This window comes from Maniola hyperantus, chromosome 21 (genome assembly GCF_902806685.2).
Source record: "Maniola hyperantus chromosome 21, iAphHyp1.2, whole genome shotgun sequence".
NCBI lineage: Eukaryota > Metazoa > Arthropoda > Insecta > Lepidoptera > Nymphalidae > Maniola > Maniola hyperantus.
This window is the reverse complement of record NC_048556.1, coordinates 6,187,156-6,211,297: the sequence shown is the minus strand read 5'-3', so window position 1 is coordinate 6,211,297 and position 24,142 is coordinate 6,187,156. Positions and strand designations below refer to the sequence as shown.

General features: G+C 38.0%; 1 protein-coding gene across 2 annotated transcripts in view; it reads right to left on the bottom strand.

The window, feature by feature from the left end:
• Nucleotides 1-24,142, bottom strand: part of shd (cytochrome P450 family 24 subfamily A member shade) — a 50,961-nt gene continuing 26,819 nt past the window's right edge. For both annotated transcript variants that reach the window (XM_069505746.1, XM_034980151.2), the window contains exons 2-9: nucleotides 15,194-15,407; nucleotides 13,706-13,904; nucleotides 9,834-10,024; nucleotides 5,874-6,069; nucleotides 4,453-4,615; nucleotides 3,079-3,312; nucleotides 1,841-2,038; nucleotides 1-1,269 (exon numbers count right to left, since the gene is read on the bottom strand). In XM_069505746.1, the coding sequence (XP_069361847.1) occupies nucleotides 1,165-1,269; nucleotides 1,841-2,038; nucleotides 3,079-3,312; nucleotides 4,453-4,615; nucleotides 5,874-6,069; nucleotides 9,834-10,024; nucleotides 13,706-13,904; nucleotides 15,194-15,338 (1,431 nt within the window). In that variant the 5' untranslated portion in view covers nucleotides 15,339-15,407 and the 3' untranslated portion in view covers nucleotides 1-1,164. The remainder of the gene's footprint in view (nucleotides 1,270-1,840; nucleotides 2,039-3,078; nucleotides 3,313-4,452; nucleotides 4,616-5,873; nucleotides 6,070-9,833; nucleotides 10,025-13,705; nucleotides 13,905-15,193; nucleotides 15,408-24,142) is intronic.

The window sequence follows — 24,142 nt, the reverse complement described above, 5'->3', positions numbered from 1 at the left end:
TATTACCTATACATTTATCTAAACCGAGATGAACTTTCAACTTGTAGGAGCGGGCATGCAGTGTTCACTAAAAGAGGTATTTATGGTTGATAATAATTATATAAATATGCTTTTTGATATTAACACAGCCATATTTTACTTTACTACGTATTATAGTTATAACTTATAGTTACTAACTAAGCTTAGCATAGGTAAATATTAAACACTTATCTATTCAATAATGTATTGTGAAAATTCTTTCGATACAAGGAAAAAGTTTGTCATATTTTGAGCAAACTGCCAATACCCTGTTACAAAATTTTCACTACTGAATTTCAATCAGACAATTATTTTTACGTCATGTGTTTGCGTTATTCTAGGCACATTTAAAAGGCTGAGACAGAGTTTTTAAACAAAGAAACTATACCGTTTCCTTGCGAAATTGAGACAAAAATTAATCTTGCTCTAGCCTAACATAATACCTACATCATTAAGTCTTACACATACTATTTAAAACAATACAACCTAGGAGCAACATTTATCACTTTGACTTTGGAGCAAATTATGTCTTTTCTGCTAAACAATAACGATCGAATCCTGCAAAAACTCTTTTCCAAAAAATTTTTTACAACCATTGTCATTGAAGATTTTTTTGGTAAGGTTTTTAACTAAGGTATGCCACAGAAATATTGGTTTAGGTAAGTACTAAAAATCTATATATACTAATCTAAATATATTTCCTTTGTAAGGAAAAGCGGACTGACTGACTAATCAATCAACGCACAGCTCAAACTACTGGACGGGACGGATTGGGCTGAAATTTGACATGCAGATAGCTATTATATGACGTATTCGCTAAAAAAGGATTTTCGATAATTCAATCCCTAAGGGGGTTAAAATAGGTGTTTGTGTAGTCTTGTGATAAGCTAGTTAATATCCTACAATAAACCAAAAACCATTTTAAAACAAGTTTTGTGCGAATATTTTTTTGCGTGAATTTCTGTTTTGTTCATGGACTGGACGACATCTAAGCGGGTTTCTTGTTTTACTACGCAATGCTAATAAAAACGTTATGAACCTTGAACCATAATAAGTCTGAATCATTCCGTTGTCGTTTAGCAGAAAAGCGCCAAAAAGTCTCGAGCAAGTAGCTTGCCGCAAATATAATAACAAGTGTCGCTTGGTTCACCACTCGACTAGCCGCAGGGACACCGGTGACTTCGGTGATAAGAGGAAGTCGAACTGGATGTCCAGCTCGCCGTCGTATTCCACCCGCCAACGTTGCAGAATCTGCAAAATGATATCATTATTTTAATCGATAATGATTTGTAATCAGGATCAAGAATCTAGATTACCTACTTATTAAATAGGCTGGCGTTTCAACATAAATCGGTAATCGGTTTGCAGCATACACATTGTCTTGAAAAATTGCACAGGTACAATGGTACAGTTCGCGGCCGAAAGTAATGTACATCGATCTTTAGAAGGAGATAGCAGATTTGTAGACCACTGTCTCGGTCGTTAAGACAGACAAAACGTCATATGGGTATGAGTGACAGAGACAACGCTCTACAAAGCCGAAATTCAGCCGCGTACTGTACCTACCTAACAAAAATTTCAAAATGGCTGCCAAAAAAAATTTATAAGTGTTTCTTGTACGATGGTAAGGAACCCTTCGTGTGCGAGTCCGACTTGCGACTGAGACCGATTTTTGTGTCAACTATCACTCTACGTGTAGTTGGAAGGGCACAAGAAAACTAGGCCTTCCTTTAAAATTTTGAATAGATATTATGAAGGCAAAAGTTCATTTTAATTTAAAGAAAACCCTTTATCTGTTTGGGTCAGACATAAATTATCATACCTTAGCCAGTATTAAATGAAGTTCCAGCTCAACGAATCTCTTGCCGGGGCACATCCGACGACCACGGCCGAACGGCGCTACGATCCCCGACGCATGAGGTTCCCGAATGTTGATCCATCTTTCTGGGAGGTACTCACTGGCTCGCCAGAAATTCTCTTCACGCCGACACGCGGCACCAGTGTGGGCTAGCACAAATGTCTGGAGCAAGATATAGTCCAAATTAAATTACTAACTAGTACAGTACGCGGCATACCTACATCGATCATTAGAAAGAGGTACCTAAGCGGTTTTGTAGAGCACTGTCTCTGACGTTGAGACCGACAAAACGTCACATAGGTATGAGTGACAGAGACAACGCTCTACAAAGCCGAAATGTCATTCTAAAGGGCACATTATTTTATGCCGCGTACCTACTGTATGTTCTAATAAGCTTTTTCGATAAGACTCAAAATCATAGGTAAGTAGATATATACGTAATAGGTATAAGAAGATAGGTACCTACGAAGAGAAAAGTCCAATACATATAAGCGTTGATCTGCTATAATCGTTTACACAATAACCGATGTTTTGATGGACAAAGGTGTAGTTTTAGAACAAAGTGCGTAAGTAGCATTTCTTTTAATACCAACCCAAAGCGAATATGATGATGCCGTGTAGCGTTAATAGGCGTGTATCACGATTCAAGAGTATGGACTATGGAAGAGACTGCCGTGTCCGCTTCGCCACAAATCACAATGTCGCGACTTCTTTACTGAGCTTTTTAAACAACATACAGGTTGTAACCAGAACGCTAGCAAAAACGAAGACAGGGGATAGTACTGATGATTAAATTAAAATAAAACCCTATATTTTTTAAAACGTTTACGATATATTTCAAATAAAACATCTGACTGACACTAGAGGTTAACGACCGTTGCGTAAGTAGGCCATTCGGAGTCAATGCCGCGTCGTAGGTGGGGCATTGACCCGAGTTTTGCACGCATTGCGGGTTTGAAAAATACTAAATCATTAGAACTATAAAATGAGGCAAATGGTTATCTTATTGGTATTGGATTGTGTTTTGGTAGTATAACAATAACGCTAAGTTTTTGCTAACGTTCTGGTTACAACCTGTATAGTGTATACCTACTGCCGAGCTTTTGAAACAACATATAGGTATTTAAGTAAGTACCTACTAATAAAACAATTAGAAATGTTAGTACACAAGTAAAAATTACAACAAATCATAACGACCTTACCCCAGCAGGTAGCCGATGTCCACCAATCGTCATAGGCGTATCCAGCAGCCTCGCGAGGAACGGCGCGGTGGGCAACAGTCTGAAGGCCTCATTAACAGCTGCTCGAACTGCTGGAGCAGCTGACAGCTCCTCGACACGCAGTTCGCCGCAGGACGGCAACTCCGAGCGTATCCTTTGTTGCCAATCTGCTCGACCACTCAACAAATACAGCAGGAAGACCAGGCTATTTGCCAACTGCAATAAAGATGATCGGATTCATAAAACTGCTTACCGACTTCAATATGCCATTTTTACTAAACAAAAAATGATGCCCGCAGTTTCGTCCGCGTGGTTTTCAGTTTTAAATTAAAAATCTCGTGGGAACTCTGAGTATCTGCGATAAAAAGTAGCCTATACCTAGTAGGAGTAGGTAGGTACCTATCCCTCTCCATGATGTAAGCTATCTCTGTGTTATACCAATTTGTAGATGATGCCCGTAACTCCCTTAATTTTCATCGCATCAAATACCTATGTGTAGGTCCCTACGTGTTTAAGGCTTTCTGCATCTCGACGTAGTAAGTAGGTAGGTAGTTATGCAAATGAAGGTCAGTAACTATACCAAGGTTTCATATTCTTCCTCTTGACATAAAATTTTAAATTAGAGGAACCAGGAAAATGTCAGACTGTCGAAACGGCCATAATAATATAATGAATATATTTTATTCAATAACAGATTTTCACCTTAACCCACTCGATTGGATTTCCATGGTAAGCAAGTTTTCTTAAAGGGATTTTTCCTCATAGAGCACGTGCGGCATGATGCAATAAAGTTAAAGGACATGTGCCCTTTAGGAAATAGGGTAAGGCAGACATTACTTTTGTATCTATCTATCGAATTAATACAGAACTCTATAAATAGACTAGTAGGTAGATATTCTTGACCTTTAGACAAGACAATTTTCTCTATGTGTCACATAACCTGTTCATTCGTTTATGTTCCCTTTTGAAAAAAAAAACGCTAAATATCTAAATCTAAATACTTATACAAAAATCCTGACTCCGACTCATCAAAACGTAAGGTAGCTTCTGAGAGTGACCCTCTGGAGTGTGGAGCCCTAAAAATAATATATAAATTACTTTTTAACCCGGAAATTCATTTTTATTTATTTATTAAAAAACCTAAATGCACGCGGACGAAGTCGCGGACATCAACTACTTTATAAGTGTTAGTAATTAGTAGGTAGCTCATTCCTATTTCCATGTACCTACCTACTTTATCCCTACAAAATAGGTATAGTCGATGATAGTCTGCCAAAAGCAAATACTAATATATTATGTCTTATCTACAGGTACCTACATACATAGGTACACAAAGGGAGAATATTTAAACCTTACCGTTTCAATACCCGCGGTGATAAAGTCGATAACAGCCGCCTTCTTATCCCGCATGTCCAGTTCCGGGTTAGCGAGTATCTTGAGAAAAATCTCCTGCAAGCCGTCGTCCTGCGCCGCGCCGCGCGTCCTCGATCGCGCTTCCTCCATTAGCTCTGATACTATCCTAGCGACATTCAATTTGTTATCAGATTATATATTACTAGCGACCCGCCCCGGCTTCGCATGGGTGCAACGTAGATACTAATGGGGTGTCATTGAGGTGTCATTGCCTCGGAAACTCTCAAATGAGAGGATTTCTTTCCGACATAATTCACATTATTTCAATATCTCTAGGGATCTCTAATTTTTTGAGAATTAAGCTATAGCTATAAACCTTCCTCTTGAATCACTCTATCTATTAGTGAAATTCGCATTAAAATCCGTTGCGTAGCTTAAAAGATCTACGCGTTCATACATACATACAGACGCGGGAAGCGACTTTATTTTATACTATGTAGAGATTAGCTGATGCCCGCGACTTCGTGCGCGTGGAATTAGGTTTTTTAAAAATCCCGTGGGAACGCTTTGATTTCCCGGGATTAAAAGCCTATGTCACTCTCCAGGTCTTTATCTATAGGTAGTAGGTTCCTATGCAAAAAATCACATCAATCCGTTGCACCGTTGCGACGTGATTGAAGGACAAACCAACAAACAAACACTTTCGCATTTACAATAAGGGTACCTACCTACCTACTGACTAGGTAGATATTTTGTCCGCGTAGATTTAGGTTTTGATTTTCCGGGATGAAAAGTAGCCTACTTATGTCTGTTTCCAGAATGCAATCTATGTATATCTGTGCCGAAAAGATTACGTCTGTGACTTAGTCAGCGTGGATTTAGGTTTTTAAAATCCCGTGGGGACTCTTTTATTTTTCGGCGATAGCATTAAGTAATGTCCTTCCCCGGGGTGCAAGCTATCTCTGCAAAATTTGTACGGACACGAGCAACTTTTTCTCAAATCAAAGAATTTCCACGGGATTTTTAAAAACCTGAATCCACGTGGAAAGTCGTGGACATTATAATATCGATTTAATACATGGATAGCTTGCAACCTGGGCACAGATAAGGGTACTTCACTGACCACTAGTTTTGTTATCTCATAGGGCTACTTATCATCTAGGAAAATCAAATAGTTCGCACGTGATTTTTAAAAACCCTTCATCAATGCGGATGCAGTCGTGATTTTTAGACCACTTTTTTGGAAACTACATTCTTAGATATGACGAGCGACTACTGAAGTACAAAAGTACTTAATAAAGGTCATAGATTAATTATTGCTCTCGCTCCGATAAAGGTCTTAAAAATCAATAAAATCTCTAAGGCTAGCTTTAAGTTTTATTGTAATATTAAAAAAAAAAATAAGCTCTTAAAAATCAACTTACATATGAATAGTCTCCTCGCTCCTCACGAAAGTCTTGTATAACGAGGTTGGCGCGAACTTCCATAGAGGTGCACCGTAGTAGGAGTCCCTTTGTGCTCGGAAATGGGCCTTCACTGCTGCTGCCAGAGCCGCTGCTCGACCCGACATCCATCTCTCCAGGAAACCCAGTCGTGTGCCCAACATAAGGCCACATACCGCTGTGTAACAAAGCAAATAAAATAAACTTCGGTGAGGCCTGCCGCCTGTTACCTTTTTTGTAAACACGGGGGAGATCTTCTTAAGATACCTGACGTTGGGAAAGACATTGGGTAAAGTAGAATTAACCTAATTCACTCAGGAAGAATGTAGCTTTCTATTGGTGAAAGAAATTTGAAAATCGTTTCAGTAGTTCCAGAGATTACTCTATAAATAAACTTACAAACTTTATACCTCTTTATAATATTAGTGTAAACTGTAGATTTGAATTTTAAGATAAGAAAGTTCCAAAACCAAAATACAGTCAACAGTATTCATATTTGCCTACTTATAATATAAGTTATTTATCGTCTTAGAGATGGAACAGAGATCGCTCCGCGCGTTCGATATTTTAAACCAATGCAATGAGTAGAAAAAAAGGCTTCACATAATTCACATCCATAAATCTTGCAAAATTTAATTGGCGTAAGAAAGCTGGTTTTTAAAATATACCATTAACCATTATAATCAAAAATCTTTATCTTGGGTGCAAAAATTCAAATTTACATTTGCACATTTATATGTAGGTGTTCTATGGTGTAATTTATTGCGATTTATTCTTCGCCATCATTGCGCATCGAAAAATAAATATACTTAAGTAGTCCATTTTGTTATTAATGGCTGTAAATAAAGCAAAACACATAATTATTTATGGGTTTTAATTAGCAGAAGCACGATGTAATTTATCGGTGTAGAACTAAAAACTTAAAAAAAAAAATTATAACTTTTACACACAGTCCTAGAAACCATCATCCGTCAACCATTGCCGGCTTACTACTGAGCACGGGTCTCCTGTCTGAATCAGAAAGTGTTTGGCTATAGTCCACCATGCTTGCCAAGTGCGGATTCAATAAAATCCTTTTAACTGATTTCTAAGCCATTGAAGAAACCTACCTTCTAAATATCAAGTTTGTAGGTTTTATATCTGAGATTTCGTGATTAGTCTGTATGTGAGCGAGTGAGTGGAATTTCGCTTTTGTATGTCTTAGTATAAAGCGGTGATAGCCTGGTGGTTAAGACGTTCGCCTTCGTTTCAGGTTCGATCCCACGCACCTCTAACTTTTCAAAGTTTGAAACCTGCATGCCTGAGAGTTCTTCATGTTCTCAAAGGTGTGTGAAGTCTACCAATCCGCATCGGGCCAGCGTGGCAGACTATGACCTAAATTCTTCTCTCTCATTATGAGAGGAGACCCGTGCTCAGTAGTGGACCGGCAATGGGTTGATCATGATGATACTTAGTATAGAAGATATTGTACCTTTTTTTAATTACTTATAGGCAAACGCTTGACCACAATCACACCTGACCTGATGGAAAGTGATGATGAGGCCTAAGATGGGACGCCTAACCTACCTATCAATATCATTGGAGATGGCAATCGGAGTATGAGGCTATACACTCGCATGTCACCCGCGCTGTCCCGCACCGGATTAGCGTGGAAGTTGTGTGGGTGTGCTCGGCATCCCCACCCGATTGTCATCTCGACCTGTCGCGTACTATACCTACCAAGTTTGTAGTTTTTGTACTTATGGATTTCGTGATTATTCTGTGAGTGAGTGGTATTTCGCTTTTACATACTTGGTGTAGCTTGGTGTGTGTGTCACCTATCAATATCATTGTAACTAAATACCTAGAAACAACAATTTCTATGCAATGCTACACGCGGCGATAGTGTCAAGTCATAACTACCGGCCGGCGATAAGCCGTCCCAGTTATGTGATGTCTCATAATGTAGCTCCGTAATGCATTTCTAATGGTGCATTCTCGCACTCACATGCGGGTATGTCAAGTTGTTAGTCTAAGAGCAGGCGACTTAAAGAATCACGCTAGTTGAGCCAGATTTTATGCTTGTAAGCTTATTTCATACTCGTGCGTTCCCAACATTCGTAAACTCTAAAAATTGTTAGAGTAAAAATTGGTACGAATATTGAGAACGCCAATATTGACCCGACTATAATATAAATTATATCCCGTAGTGTGAAACTACTAGATGATGCTCTTATGTCTATCTTTACTAGATGATGCTCGCAACTTCGCCCGCGTCAATTAAATTCTTCAAAATCCCGTGAGAACTCTTTGATTTCCGGCATGAAATGTAGTCTACGTGAATCTCTAGGATGCAAGTTGTTTCTGTATCAAGTAAATGATATCCGTAATTTCGTGCATATGGATTGAGGTCTTATAAAATCCCGTGGGAACTCTTTGATTTTCCGGGATTAAAAGTAGCCATGTCCTTCCTCGGGATGCAATCTCTGTACGAAATTTCATCTAAATCGGTTAAACGGATTTATACTCTTTTCAATGTTTAATAACCAATCAATTTTGAATCGAATATTTATATACATATATGTATAGAAAGGTTATATTGTCTTTGATTTAAACTATTTTGGTTAATGTCCGCAACTTTTCGCAAATGTGGATTCATATTGCCCGATTACCTTTGTTGTGATGCTGAATTTATGGTATTCTTGCTGCAACAATGTAGATATTCCAGGAATTATTGAGATAGTATTGTCCAATCAGAGCTGCGATTACGAAAGTCACACTGAAACTGACAAACTACAGGCTACAGCGCGCGACGCTAGCCTGCTGAAGACCCTTAAAGACTTTTTGATACTAGTGAATACTGTACCTTGTTAAGAAAATGAAGGAAGACGGCGAACTATCATATAGTTACTTAACTGCAACGGAAGTGTTCACCGACTCTTCGACTATCCCGTGCACTTACTTTGACCTATATTGCATTCCTTATCTCTAACAGCATGCTATATTTCATGCAGATGCTAGATACGAGGTTCCTATTACGTCAGTGACCGATGCCTAAGGTCTGATGATGCAACCTAAACCTACTTTAAATAAAATCTACAAAAATTCCCACGCGGTAAAATACTAATGATAGCTTTATAGATTCGCCTCGATATTTAGAACGCATGTTTTAAAATATTGTTGTATGCATGAGATTTGTTAATTGGTTTCTGAAAGAGGAAAAATGATACAATAACAGGCAGGTATGTATGCCTTAATTCGTTAATTAAAGTACCTGTTTCATGTACTCTTTTAAAATAAATCGTACCTAACCTATATCGAATAGTTCAAAAAATTATATATAGGTAGGTATGTCGCCGCAGAGGCTTTTGCGCACTTTCAGCCAATAACTTCATTACACTACCTTTATTATAAATCTATATCGGCAAAGGTCCTTTACAGATAGACCGCTTGCATCTTAGACTTCATCATCACTTACCACAAGGTGGAGCCTAACTTTTTTTCTTTAGCCTCGGATTGTAGAATTGTTAACAGTCTTTTGACTCGCCTGACTTCAATGATGTGCTCTCGGTGTCATATGGATTAAAACCTTCTTTGCCTTTTCTGGCCGCCCTCCCTGAAACTGCGATAGTGCAAGACATCGCAGATCCGACCTTGCAGCCATCTTCTTGCAGTCGGCTTCTTTGTCATCGAATTGAAAAACTATTCAAATATAGGTAATCCATATCCATACTAATACTTATTATAAATGCGAAAGTGTCTGTCTGTCTGCTAGCGTTTCACGGCCCATCCGTTCAACCGATTTTGACGAAATTTGGTACAGCGATAGCTTTCATCCCGGGGAAGGACATAGGCTACTTTTTATCCTGGAAAACCAAAGAGTTCCCACGTGATTATTTAAAACCAAAATCCACGCGGACGAAGTCGCGGGCATCATCTAGTTTAAGATAAGAATATACTCACATTCCAAGCCCATACGATTCGTGAGTTGGTCGAACCCGTGCACAATCCCATCCGGCCTCCGACAGCTCTGCAGTAGGTTGAGGAAGTCATCGCAGATGCTGTTCAGCTCAGGTATAAACCCCTGGATGGTGTGAGGGCTCGTCAATTCGCAAGTGAGGTTGCGTCGCAGATGGTGCCACCTTTCACCTTGTCTGGAAACCAAAAGGATTTGAACATTAATGTATTGGTCTTGACTCTTGTCCTTTACCTAGTACGATATATCTATTACAATTCTGTGACCATTTTACTAACAAAACTTTATGGTTCTTGAACAGACCTCAAAAAAAGAAAGAGTAGGTACGTAGAAGAAGAACGTAGGTACAACGATTTCTCCAAGATTTCTAAAACGTTACTCTCGATTCTTTTTGTTATTCAATAGAAAATAAACTCTTGAGGTCGCAACACACATGTCAATTTATACATAAATAGGTAAGTAATTTAGTTTATAACCAACTCGACTTCAAAATTATGCCACTAAATAATAAACAATATTCGTACAAACGAAAAAGTATACCTATAATTTTTAGACCCTCGCATTCGAAATCTGTTTGTTGATAGGCTGTATGATTGCGTTTTTTGTTTTTCGTAATTTTTTTCCACTTACTACTGAGTACAACCTAGATAGATTCTAGAGCTTAGCTAGAGGTACTAATATAAAGAGGAATGATTTGTTTGTTTGTGAACGATAAACTCTGAAACTATTGAACCGATTTTAATATTTTTTTTCACCATTTATAAGGTATTTCATAAAATGAAAGACATAAACAACAATTATTATGAGTTACACTTGCAAAATAGTATTAAATACAATCCTTTATAATACACCTAAAAATAGAGCCTCGATTAATGTTATTTATTTACTTACAAGCCATGTCACTTTTCATAAAGCTCACTCAAGGGCATAATAGTGAAACCAGACAATAAAATGCCTATTTTGGCACGCAAGTATAATCGCAGGACAAAACAGGAAATGGGTTGTAGCAAAAACTAGTCGACACTACGCAGCTGAATGTACCTATATCTACGTGATCGGCAAACTAAGGCGTTCACCAAAATATGAGTTATATTATGTCGGTTTCCTGCTTCGAATGAAGAGCAGCATAAAGCATAAAGCTGGAATAAAAACTTAGATAAGTAGTAATGCTGCCGACTTTATATGTAGAAATAGCGAGCACCAGCGGCTTCGCTCGGTGAGAATATAAATCCTCTTTATTCCTATTCCTATCCCGTGCGAATTTTTAAAAATCCGGCCTTATTCCTTGTCAACGTTATAAAGGGAAAGTCTCAACTCTCTAGGTCCAAGCGTTCGGACTGGACGTTGATGAGTCAGTCAGTGAGTCTGGAACTTTCCTTTGTGTATTTAGATTTTCCATGTACTTTTCTTGATTAAAATAAAGATGCAAATTGCTAATACGCGTGGCCGCCATTTTAGTGACGTCGGCACTAGACTGAAGTTTCGAGCTGATGGTATAGTTTTATGTCGGCTGACGTTAAAATGACATCATTTCGATGTTAATGAGACATGGTTCCAGCGCAATAGCAATTTGCAGGACTTATAACGAATGAATTTTCTATTTATAAGTGGTTAAGTTCCTATTTTATTATTCTACATAATCTATACATCATAGTTAAGTATACAGCAACTATAAACTCTTTGTAAATAAAAACCTTCGCCTTTTTTATTTTGAATCGGTTTAATACTATAATATTGTTTAATACTTTAGCAATACAAACAATACCGAGACTTGTTGTACCTACCTCCGAGTAAGTAGGTACCCAGTTAAGTAGTATTTAGTATTTTTTGTGCTACTGTTTTTACGTTTAGTATTTTTTGTCAGTGGTTTCCCACCCAACTGAATAAATAGCTTTAAATAATAATTGTTATGCACGTTAATTTTTAAGTGCTTAATTGAAAATGAATCTTTTTGTCACTTTAATTTGATTTGCGGTTGATTATGTAATTAATTAATTAGTAATTGATTGACATTAGCTTGGGATTAAGGGTCCGTGCGCACTGAATGAGTGTGAGACCGTGTTTTTTTATCTGATATTTTGTAAGGGGCTTTTACAGATGATCTACGTGTACATAGTTAAACCGAAAACTATAACAGTTTGAGAGAATCACTAACAAACTTATAAGACCGTGTATCGTCAGTTTAAAATAGGTATAAGCTGCTGATTCTTACTTCCGTGAGTTTCATATTTATACGTTGTATAGGCGGGGGGACGCAGCGCACACTCGCACCGGGATATCCGTAACACCCCTGGTGCACAAGTGTGTGCGCAAACATAGGTGCACTCTCTATTCCCTCACTCTCATAGCCCGATAGAACGGAAATCGAACACGACCGGAGAGAGAAGAGGCGCAGGACTGACGCGACGGCTTTACATGCTCTCCGAGGCACGGGTGTGAAAATAATTTAAAATAGTGGCTGCAGTCATGGTGCAGTGTTATATACTTAGGTAGCATGTTTTTGTGCGAGTGCAAAAAGCGTCGAGTTGTTTATTATACTTATTAGAGGTGTCTGGACAGTTCCGTGATGGGTGAAAGCTGGTGTCTAGAACTATACTAAAAAACTGGTACGTACTTTGTTAAAAGTAATATATTAGCTCTTGAGTGCAGTCTTACTAACATCATTATCTAGTTCACAGAAAAAGCTTTTACAGCAATTGGTTGCTTTTTGCGTCTATCAAAGATTCGATAAATAGTTTGATCAGTGAATAATTGAGTGAATAGGTACGCGACAGGTTAAAATGGCAATCGGGCAGGGAACGCCCCGCACAGCCCCAGCGCTATAACCCGGTGCGGGCGAGCGCAGTCTTTAGCTTCGTCCGAGTGTACCACACAAATTTCAGACCCCATTATTTCACCCCCTTAGGGGTTGAATTTACAAAAATCCTTTCTTAGCGGATCCATAATGCCAAAGTGCAGCCCGATCCGTCCAGTGGTTTAAGCTGTGTGTTGGTAGATCAGTCAGTCAGTCTGTCACCTTTCCCTTTTATATATTTAGATAAATCCATAACTCGATCCAAGCAAACGCGTCTATGTATAGAATAATAATATGCTTATTCAAATCCGTGAAAGTTAATTTCATTGAAGAATTGCCAACCAATTTATCATTTAACAAAAATATTTTTCCTGTCCTAATAATAAAGTACCAATCTCTTTCATGTACTTAAATGATACAGATATAATGATACCTAATTAGTAGGAAACGAAAAATATTGGTCCACTTACGTTTGAATGTAATAACAACTTTGATTACAACTGTAGGTGGGTATTATAAATAGCGAACCTTAGAAAAGCTTATAAATTAGGCTACCCGTGAACAAATCGCTTAGACCGAGACATGCTTAACTATCAGGCGTTTCTTCTATATACTTACTTTGACTATTTTTGTAAGGCCTGTTGGCTCTTAACAGTTGGCAGAAGTAGAGTAGAGTTGAGTATAAAACTGCTTTTAGGGTAGATCATTCAGCATTAGAGACCACTAAGTAGTTATAACTTACTCGTTCAAGTCCAGTAGAGGCGTAGGTATTTATCGGACACGTTCTTCTAGGAAGATTTCTGTGCATGGTCTGTAGGACCTGGCAGACCGCTGTTAGGGTAGTTCATTCAGCAGTAGAGACCACCAAGTAGTTAGAACTTACTCTGTATCGAGTCCAGTAGAAATGTATCTATCGGGCCTCGGTCACTATCACTACTACACTTGGACTACACTTGAACAATTTCTATGGGTGGCATATAATAGGGCTCTAAGGCAGGAGTATGAAATACCGCTTTTAGGGCAGTTCATTAGAGATCACCAAGAAGTTAGGCAAGTATAACTTACTCGTTAACGAGTCCAGTAGAGGCGTATCTGTCGGGCCTCGATCTTCTGTACACTTGGACGATTTCTGTGGGTGGTCTGTAGGGCCTCTTGGCAGGGGTGCGCAGGACCGCCTCCAGCGCAGATCGTTCGGCGATGGAGACGACCAGGGCGCCCCCGGGCGTGATCTCCGCGAACACCGGCCCGTAGCGCCTGAACATGTCTGCGTGCAAATATCTCATTGTGACGGCGAGGGTGTCAGTAATTAAAAACAACCCTCGGGATATTGTATAACCATGTAGCTTTAAAAAAGTACCTACTTAATAAAATATCACTTTAATGAAGGAAACCTGCACACCTGAGAGTTCTCTATAATGTTCTCAAAGGTGTGTGAAGTCTGTTAATCCGCACTTGCCCATAGTGGTAGACTGGTAGACTATGGCCAAACCAATCTCAATCTCTGAGAGGAGACCCGGTGAGCCGGCGATGGGTTGATTATGATGATGATGTAGCTTTTTTAGATAATTCTAAATTAATTAACTAGCTACCATCTCCTACACTAACAAAGTCTCAATAAACTCGATTTTTGTAGGTACGTGAAAGCAAAAACTAAGTGCGAGTCTGACTCGCACACGAAGGATTCCGTAACATCATAAAAGAAATAACACTTTAATTTTCATGGCAGCCATTCTGAAATTTCTATTATTTGTTGTTGCAGATCCAATAGAAATACCTACACTTTCTTTAAAAAAATCAACTCTCTACCTGCTGCGGTTCAAGAGATACAGCCCGCTGACAGGCAGACAGGCCCGGACAGTGGAAGTATATTAATAAGGTGCCGTTGGCACAGGCCCCGTTGGTACACTCATGTGCTTTAGGTACGGAACCCTTAAAACCGAGTTACCTACCTACAATTAAAATAGCCGCCATTTTTTGAAACACACTCGACGCTCGAAGGTGTCAAAATGTGCGTAAACCCCGCTGATCTGATGAAAAAGCTGTGATAGTAGATAGGTTAGAACATCCGCCTTCTAATCGGAGGACGGGGGTTCGATCCCGGGCACGCACCTCTAACTTTTCCGAGCTATGTGCGTTTTAATTAATTAAATATCACTTGCTTTAACGGTGAAGGAAAACATCGCGAGGAAACCTGCATGCCTGAGAGTTCACCATAATGTTCTCAAAGGTGTGTGAAGTCTACCAATCCGCACATGGCCAGCGTGGTAGACTATGGCCAAACCCCTCTCACTCTGAGAGGAGACCCGTGCTCTGTAGTGAGCCGGCTATGGGTCGATCATGATCTAATGTGTGCTACGCGTATGTGTCACATAAGACGTACGAATTTGTTTTTTTTTAAATTCTATTTTATGAGCTTTGACTATCTGAAGTTTTATAATATTATCTTTATGTACCTACATCATTATTTTTTTAAATAGATTTCGTCTTTCGATATGAGAAATTATAAAACGATTTATGAAAGTGGTTATTGAATGAATTCGCAGAGCACCTTACCTTCGTATGCCTCATGTAGTTTATTCATTCTATAGCGACTCCAGAACAGCCATCTGGTGCCAAGGAGGGGTAAAGCCGGCGGCCCTGGCAGACGCGCTGGTCTCTTTCCGTCCATAGGCCGGGTTAGCAAGGCTGTGGCGGCCATCACCAACGCGACCAATGCCAGCACCAATGTTGGCACACCTGACCAATCCACGAGAGGTGGTGGCGTGCTCTGTTGAACAAATTATCATGGTTATTGGTTAGTTGGTCATGGGTTGATCATGATGATGATGGATAAATAATAAATACTTAATTATTTATTGAGGTTGCGCCTTGCGAGTTTCCCCACGGCATACAGGTGAAATCTGCACCCATTATCTATATGAATGAACAGAGCAAGTTCAAGAATTTCGTTTATTTTTTATTTTACAGCAACGGATGTGAACTCGTTCGAGGAGCTAGCATTGTTTGCTATCGCGGTCGTCGACCTCAATGCTGCTGTTGACGCAGCGATCTTGACATTGGCTTTGCGTAACTGCTTACGTAACGTTACGGTTGTCGGTTGATGCACGTAACTTGGCGAATTGTGAGATGCCAGGCGATCCGTGGGCCGATTCATTGTTGCGTGGAATGCGTGAGGCTTGAAATTGTACTTAGATGGAAGAAGTTATGGCTTAGTAGACGGTGATTGCCTCGTAGTTCAGACGTTGCCTTCCTAGGGTCGGGTCCTTCGGAGGGTCAATAGAAAATAGATAGATAGATATAATCTATTGTATTAGTAGTAGAGTAGGTAGCATAGGCACATGAGTAGATATACTCGTGTGGCATAGGTACCTAGTATAGTAGCATTAAAACTTGGCCGAATCAAATCAGATCAATGCGTAGCCGTGCGGTGCCGATTTTTTATTGAGTTCTCATTGTGGGCCCATTCTTGAGAATTTTTTCGGATTTAGGTATGTGTAAGCAGTTACAATATATGTAGCTACAACTTAGCGGCTTACTATGCTTTAGCGGCGAAGGAAAACATCGTGAGGAAACCTGCATGCCTGAGAGTTCTCAATGTTTTCAACGGTGTGAGAAGTCTGCCAATCTACACTTAGCCAGCATGGTGGACTACGGCCTAAGCCCTTTTCATTCTGAGAGGAGACCCATAACTCAGTAGTGAGTTGACAAAATTTTTAAAAACGTTTCATTCAATTGTAAAGTTCAAATAACCATAATTATGTGCTCAACAATCATCATCATCAACATCATCATCATCAACCGATAGACGTCCATTGCTGGACATAGATCTCTTGTAGGTACGGACTTCCACACTCATCCTCACGCCACGGTCTTGCGCCGCCGATGCTAATATGAAGTATTAGCTTAGGTAATATGCCGAGCGTAATATGAGGTAGGTATAGTTATATTTTGGAAATTACAGATAGACACTTGAATTTTATGTATTAGTAGGTGTAGCTAAGTCTCACCCCTCACACATTCGACCGCGCAGTGGCTACGCAACACGAGGACGTAAATCAGCATTTTTTTGCATTACGGTATTCAGTATTTTTGCAAGTCAGTTATTCGGCACAAATTGACGTTTACCTAACGGGATTTTGAACGGTCACTTATACTACATGCCGATGAGTCTCAAACTCGTTTACGTATTGCATAACAGAACGTTAATTTGTACTCATCTTCGAGGTATCTTCGGTACAAAAATGCTATCGCATAAAAAAATACATACTCCTATTGCCATCTCAAACTGTCACAGAAATCATAGAAAATTAAGTTTATTGTATAACAAAGATCTCAAATTGCACGTAAGTGGATTTGTACCTAGTAGGTACGTATTATGTATAGTAAATAGAATCAAGGAAAAGCTAGATAATAAATACATACCTATCAAAATCACATCCTGTATTAGGTAATTAGGTTAGAACAGGTTTTTGTTTACTATTTCACGGTCGAAATTCATACCTAAATATTCCGAATTTTGTGATCAAACTTGAAACCATATAAAATTAATAATTTGTGATAACATGACCTTGCCTACGTAACAGACTGAGGTCCTTCTAACTTTTGAAAAAGCTACGATGGCGTCGCAAAATTCTACTATAGTTTTCCCATGCCCATGTGTTATTTTGATATTCGAACGAGTAGTGCCCGAGTCTGCCATATCTGCCAAATTACCTATGAAGTATGGAGAAGTTTGCCTGTCCGTGGATACTGAAAGAATAAAGATATCTCAACGCACATAAGTTATGTGCTATGGTCTGTTAGGATCTTAGGATTAGTTTCAAAATTGCATTATATTTTTATTTTTACATTGGCAACTTTATTTTTTAAATAGACTATCAGTTATCATTCTGGAGTTTTGACGCCGGAACCGGCGAAACGGCGGAAACCAATCAGATTCTTAATTGTCACGTTGGCAACTCTAATTTTCAAATACTATTCTGTCATTGGTTAACGCCAGTTGGCGCAGAGCGGTGGGACCAATGAGGTTGGGTTTCTCCCACCCTGACGGTTAGAAGCTTGACGAGAGGATTCGTTGGTTTTAGCGGACACTCTCGAGAGAGATCCTGTGTTGTTTATAAGTGCAAGCTGTGAGAATAGTGTTGTTAGCAGTTATTATAGTAAAACTAAGAGAATGGTTAAAGTGATTATTTATGAGTAACATGGTAGCATCATTTCCGAGAGCCTTCATGGCAATCCTACGTAGGGTGAAGCCTATAGGTCTCATTGACAATGACTAATTAATTGCGAACTAAAAAAAACAAATTTCTCATCGCCATCAACCGATAGACGTTCACAGCTGGACATAGGTCTCTTGATTGATGATTCCTGTAGAGAGAATCCAGCGGCTTTCTACGACTCGTTTGATCGTTTTGATGAGTCTTCCAACGCTGCGCTTTCCGGAGCGAGGTCGCCATTCCAGCATAGGTATTCAGACTCCAAACGTATGGTTTTGAATTATGTAACTAGAGGATGCCCGCAACTTGGGCCGTGAAAAGCTAGCAAACAGACAGACAGACACACTTTAGCATTTATAATATTAGTATGGATATGGATAACGGCTACCAATAGCAATTGCTCGTATAACAATTATCTACGCTACGTTAATTAGCTACGTAATAATCATTGGTCTCCAACCTTGATTTAAAATATAAGTTGAAGGACAAATACTACTTAGATGCCAATAAAGAAGGTATTTACAAGGCAAGTAGGTACCTATACTTAATAATCAAAGAGATAAGATACTAAGAGTAAACTGGCCCTCTACCATACAAAGCATAGGGGTGTGTATTAAAATGCAATTATCACCTCTACTGTTAAAGTAATAAGATGTATTTATCTTACAATAGGTACTGTCACCTTGTGTAGATATCGTGCAATTAGGTAGTTAATGCAATGCTCTACATTTGATAAAGTGGTAATTTAGGGACGAATAATTTTTTTCAAACTGCTTGAAACAGTAGTTAGGTTCCTATCTATCGCTGATGTGATGCTAATAATTAGTCTACTGAATGCCTTTGTTTAAAATCCTAGAGATAAATAAACTTTAAAAAAACGCTCTTCAATATAAAGGTCTCACAGTAGGTAAAGTGTTTTTAAATATAGAAAGTAGGTATGTACCTACGCTTTTTTTAAAAAAGATCATTGATTAATTTAAAGCGTATCTACCTAGGCGTTTTGGCTAATTTTCACGAACAGAGATAACTTTACATGATACATCCCGGAAATGAACATAGATTAAGTAGGTAGGTACCTACCTGAGTTTTTATCCCGGAAAAATCAAAGATTTTCTATGGTATTTTAAAAAATACATGATACTACATGATTTTTGCATGGATAAGTAGGTATAGTTAAACCTGAAGAATGACATAGGATAGGTATCTACTTATATAAACTTTTACCCAGAAAATCAAAAACTTCCCTCGGGGTTTTTAAAAACCTATTTCCACGCGGACGAAGTTGCGGGCATCAGCTAGTAACATAGATATAGAAATAAGTGCCTAAGTAATAAATAAAGTAGCCATACCAATTAATTTATAGTTGTTTCGTAACGAGCTACTCCCAGCCCTATTTTAGGATCAATATAGTACAGACAAATTGCTGCAGACGTTTTTAGTCTAGACATAACCACTGTTTGATTGTGCCAGCATCCTTATGGTAATAGGTACTTAACTAGAAATAATGCTACTCCTTTATCTATATCTTATCTTAGGAAAATGGCCACCTAGTTTAATTTTAATATCGAAATACTTCCTATTTTTTTTAGTTTAGTCTAGGTAAAGTAAAGACCTAAGTCTGACTGAGCTGCCACATGATACGTTTCAGTATGACCTATCCTGTCAAAGCTGCTATCAAAGATAATAAAACACTCGAAACTAGCTTGCAATATAAATCAATCATTGAAAAAGTGGCGCCTGCTCATTACGGAAAAGATTTTACAATAATATCATCTTATTTACATTACTTCAGTTCATGTAGGTAGTCAATAAAACAATAACAATTAGTAGATGATACAAATATAATGAAGGGTCGATTATTTTTAATACCGAACCAGACGGTTGTTAATAAAGCCAATATACCAATTAATATTTATCTGTAACTGTATAATTTTATAAATCCAAATTTAAACATATAAATCAATTAATTGCTCACTAAGATAATGACTTTCGAGTGATATAAGGCAAAACATCCAGTGGCTCTAGTATGCTAAATAACAAAAGTACAATATTTAAAGCATAAGTTGTGCTAATAGTCGCAGTAGTCGGTACTGAGGTACTGATTAGTATGAATTTTTAGGATTAACGTTGGGTAGTATGCAAATTGATTTGGTGTCGCCATCAGAATAATAATTATGGCTTTCCTAATGTGCACAAGCCCTAGGTATATGCAACAAATAAACATTTACACTCATGCAAGTCATACATTTTGATGCACCTTATTTACTGCACTCTAGCTGATAAGCTGAATAAACACTTCTTTATCACTTTGCTCTACATTTATAGCGTGGAAGTCCAAGGACGATTTTATCTACTTTTGACAGTTTACTATGTTTTGATTAGCCACTTCCGAAGCCCTATATAGATACGTACTAAGCTAAGCTGTAAGACGTAAACAAAAATCGAATGCGTTTTTATTAAAGTTCCGTACCTCAAAAAGAAAAAAGGAACCCTTATAGGATCACGATGTTGTCTGTATGTCTGTCTGTCCGTCCATCTGTCTGTTAGTCTGTCCGTCTGTCGTGTCTGTCAAGAAAACCTATAGGGTACTTCCCGTTGACATAGAATCATGAAACTCGGCAGGTAGGTAGGTGTTATAGCATAAGTAAAGAAAAAAATCCGAATACCGTGAAGTTGTAGTTCCATCACAAAAAAATATTGAAATGTGTTGTGAAATAATAATTAGTATTTTCAACTTTCAAAGTAAGATAACTATACCAAGTGGGGTATCATATGAAACGGCTATACCTATACATTTTTTCATCCCGGAAAATCAGAGTTCCCACAGGATTTAAAAAAAACCTAATTACACGCGGACGAAGTCGCGGGCATCAGCTATTATGGCCATATAATTACTTCAATTTTCACTCTTCTGAATAGGTAACACCTGTAGTATAAACTCGATTATCCGGCCCTCGGTTATACGGATACGCGATTATCCGGACTACCAACCGAAAATTGTTCGGTCAAGTGCGAGTCAGACTCGCGCACCGAGGGTTCCATACTCGGGTTTTTTTTTCCGCCATTATCTACGATAAATCAAAAACTACATATTATGCATAAAAATCTGTTTTAGAATGCAAACAGGCAAAGCCCTTTCATATGATATCCTACTTGGTATACTTAGTTATCTTAATTTGAAAATTGAAAATACTATTATAGTGAACTACATAATATGCACAAAATCCGCTTTTCTTCATACATTCGATTATCCGGAAATTCGATTATCCAATCCCTAACGACAACAATAGTCTGGTTAATCGAGTTTCCACTGTACTTATTTTGATGTCTTTACTAAGCGACTTTGTCCAACTTGCCTTGTATTGAGCAGGCTAGGTTTCAAGGGTTTCATTAAATAATACATTGTTTTAAAGTTAGTCAACCTAAGCTCCCTCAGACAAAAACAAACCCTTCACCATCATTAGCGAACACCTATCATACCTACGAATCCATCGTCCCTTTATTTCGTCCCCTCCCCATCTGATAGGGTTGCGAAGGTCAGATAGCGATCGCGAAACGAGAATGTTACCCTTTCAAGGTCAAACGAACCCTACCATGGATGTGAGGTTGCCAAGTATCTGGAATTTCCGGGATTTTATTGAGCTTTTATATCCTAAGGTCCATAAAAAATTATTTTGCCACAGAGCTTTATTTGAGCTTTTAAATAGTTTTTTCTTTGTCAATAACCAAAAAAAAAACTATGTCAATAACTTTTCGTTTAACTCACTGAAGGCTTTTAAAATAAAAACATGAAGAATTTTAAAATAAAAACAACGTGATTAGATTATTTTCTACTATTTTCTTTAAAGGATAATAGGTTTATGAAATTCTTGCGACCCTACTTTGGTTCCGGACCGGAAATAGGTAAGTACCTACCTACACGCTCGAACTTAATACATAAAGTACGTACGTTATCACGTACGGTCTACTATTTATGATCAGGAGGTGGATCGCCCAATAAACTCAATCTTGATAAATACATAAAATATAATTTATTATTTTAACAGAAAGACATTACTTTTTCCAACAATAACGACAACTCATAAGTGACAGACTTACAAATATAGAACGCTATTTTATTCTTTCTTTACTTTAGATGTAATGAGTTTACATACAAGTATATCACGTTCTAATATCTACTCCTCTGACCAAAATAACTTGTTGCGCCACATTTACGCTAATTTTGTAAGTATCTAACAAATTATTTTTTTATTTATGCTAACTGAAGTACCTACCTAACTATTTAGATAGAAATTCTTTTCTTCTTTCTTCTTTTTCTTTCATTCTTAAAAAGACAAAATGTGTCTGTCTGTCAGCTAGCTTTTCACGGCTCCTTCTAACCGATTTTGATATAATTTGGTACCTACAGAGCTAGCTTATACCCCGGGAACGGACATAGGCTACTTTTTATCCCGGAAGATCAAAGAATTCCCACGGGATTCATAAAGTCTCATTCGTTTAACTTCTTCTTCTTCCTTACCTTATCCTACGGCCTACGCTACGTGGGGTCAGCACAACATTAAAGGTACAGAGTTAACTTGTATGTACCGGAGACTGACATTGGCTAGATACTTTTTATCTCGGAAAATTGAAAGTTTTCACGGGATTAAAAAATCTAATTATCCACATGGACGAAGTCGCGGGCATCATAATATTATCATAAATCGAGATAATAGTCATAAAATGTTAGAAAAATCTAAATATATAAAAGGAAAAGGTGACTGACTGACTGATCTATCAACGCACAGCCAAAGAATTTCTAAGTACTACGCACAGCTCAAACTACGGGACGGATCAGGCTGAAATTTGGCATGCAAATAGCTGCTATTATGACGTAGACATCCGCTAACAAAGGATGTTTCAAAATTCACCCCTAAGGGGGTAAAATAGGGGTTTGATGTAGTCCACGCGGACTAAGTCGCGGGCATAAGCTAATTCTTTAATAATTCTTCATTTCTTACCAATGTAAGAAACAAAGAAAAAAGTATTTTGTAAATAAATTAAAAATGAGTAGGTATATTCTCGCAGAAAAATTGTTCCTGCCCATGCTGGTAATTTTTTTTGCTACAAAATTGGGAAGCGGTGCAAGTAATAATGACAAGTATTTTAAAACACCAGTCAAGTACGAGTCAGACTCGCACACGAAGGGTTCCGTACCATCGTTACATCGTACAAAAATAACAATTTTTATTTTTTGTGATGTAACCACAAAGTCGCGGTTTTCAGGAAGACAGACTGACAAAGAAGAGATGCAAGAGTGAATAAGAGTTGAGTTCCTTTTTTTCTCTGTGGATACGGAATCCTAAAAATCAAACAAGAAAGTGATGCTTGAGTAATGGTACCTACTACTGTATCAAGTGGTTAGTTTATGAAGAAGAGTGCAGTGCGCCGAATCATCGAATGTCGATTGAACATTGCGTGGTGCCGATGATTACGACAATTACTGCTCATTAGGCGCGATCAGAGGACAGGCCCTCCAAATAGGAGCCAATAGACGCTTGAGAGAATTCAATTCGAAAGCCAATTTACTAAGTATGTAGATATAATAATTTATCTAAAAAGTCGGCACAGTCGCCAAAAAATATAGCAATTCAGAAAAACTGCATAGAAAACCCAAACTGATGTTTTAATAAAAAATCTACTAGTAGCATGAAACTAAAAAGTAAGTAAAACACTTGTTCCTACGTAATGATCTCTTTTGGAAAAATATTTTTTTTGAATTCCCACGTTTTAGCGATTGCTCAAAAATATTTTTTTAGATAAAAGACAGCCATCGATATAAGTAGTATAGAATATAAGAGGAAAGCAGACAGACAAACTACACTCAAAAACCAAGTTTGTTAATAAACTCAATGCCTATCTTAAATGCATTCATAAAATATTATACCTACTATTACTTACTTAATACATTATTTTGCGCTAATCAAACTGTAAAATGGCAAATCATTGCGATACACCCATATCCCTGTTTAATGTATTAACAAAGATAAATCATTTTACAAGCTTACTTACATCAAAATATTTACAGTTGTAATGACCGGTGAGCAAATAATATAGTAATTCCACGCCCAATATTTGCAATTAGCTTCGGACAGAGAGATGTCATAAATTAGAGGCTACAATGTCCCGCATGACGACCTCAACCCGACGACTCCATAATAACACAGTTAAGTACCTACCTAGGTAATTAAAAAATCTGAATATTAAATAATTAAGTAGGTGATTTCATACATAAATTCAACAACTT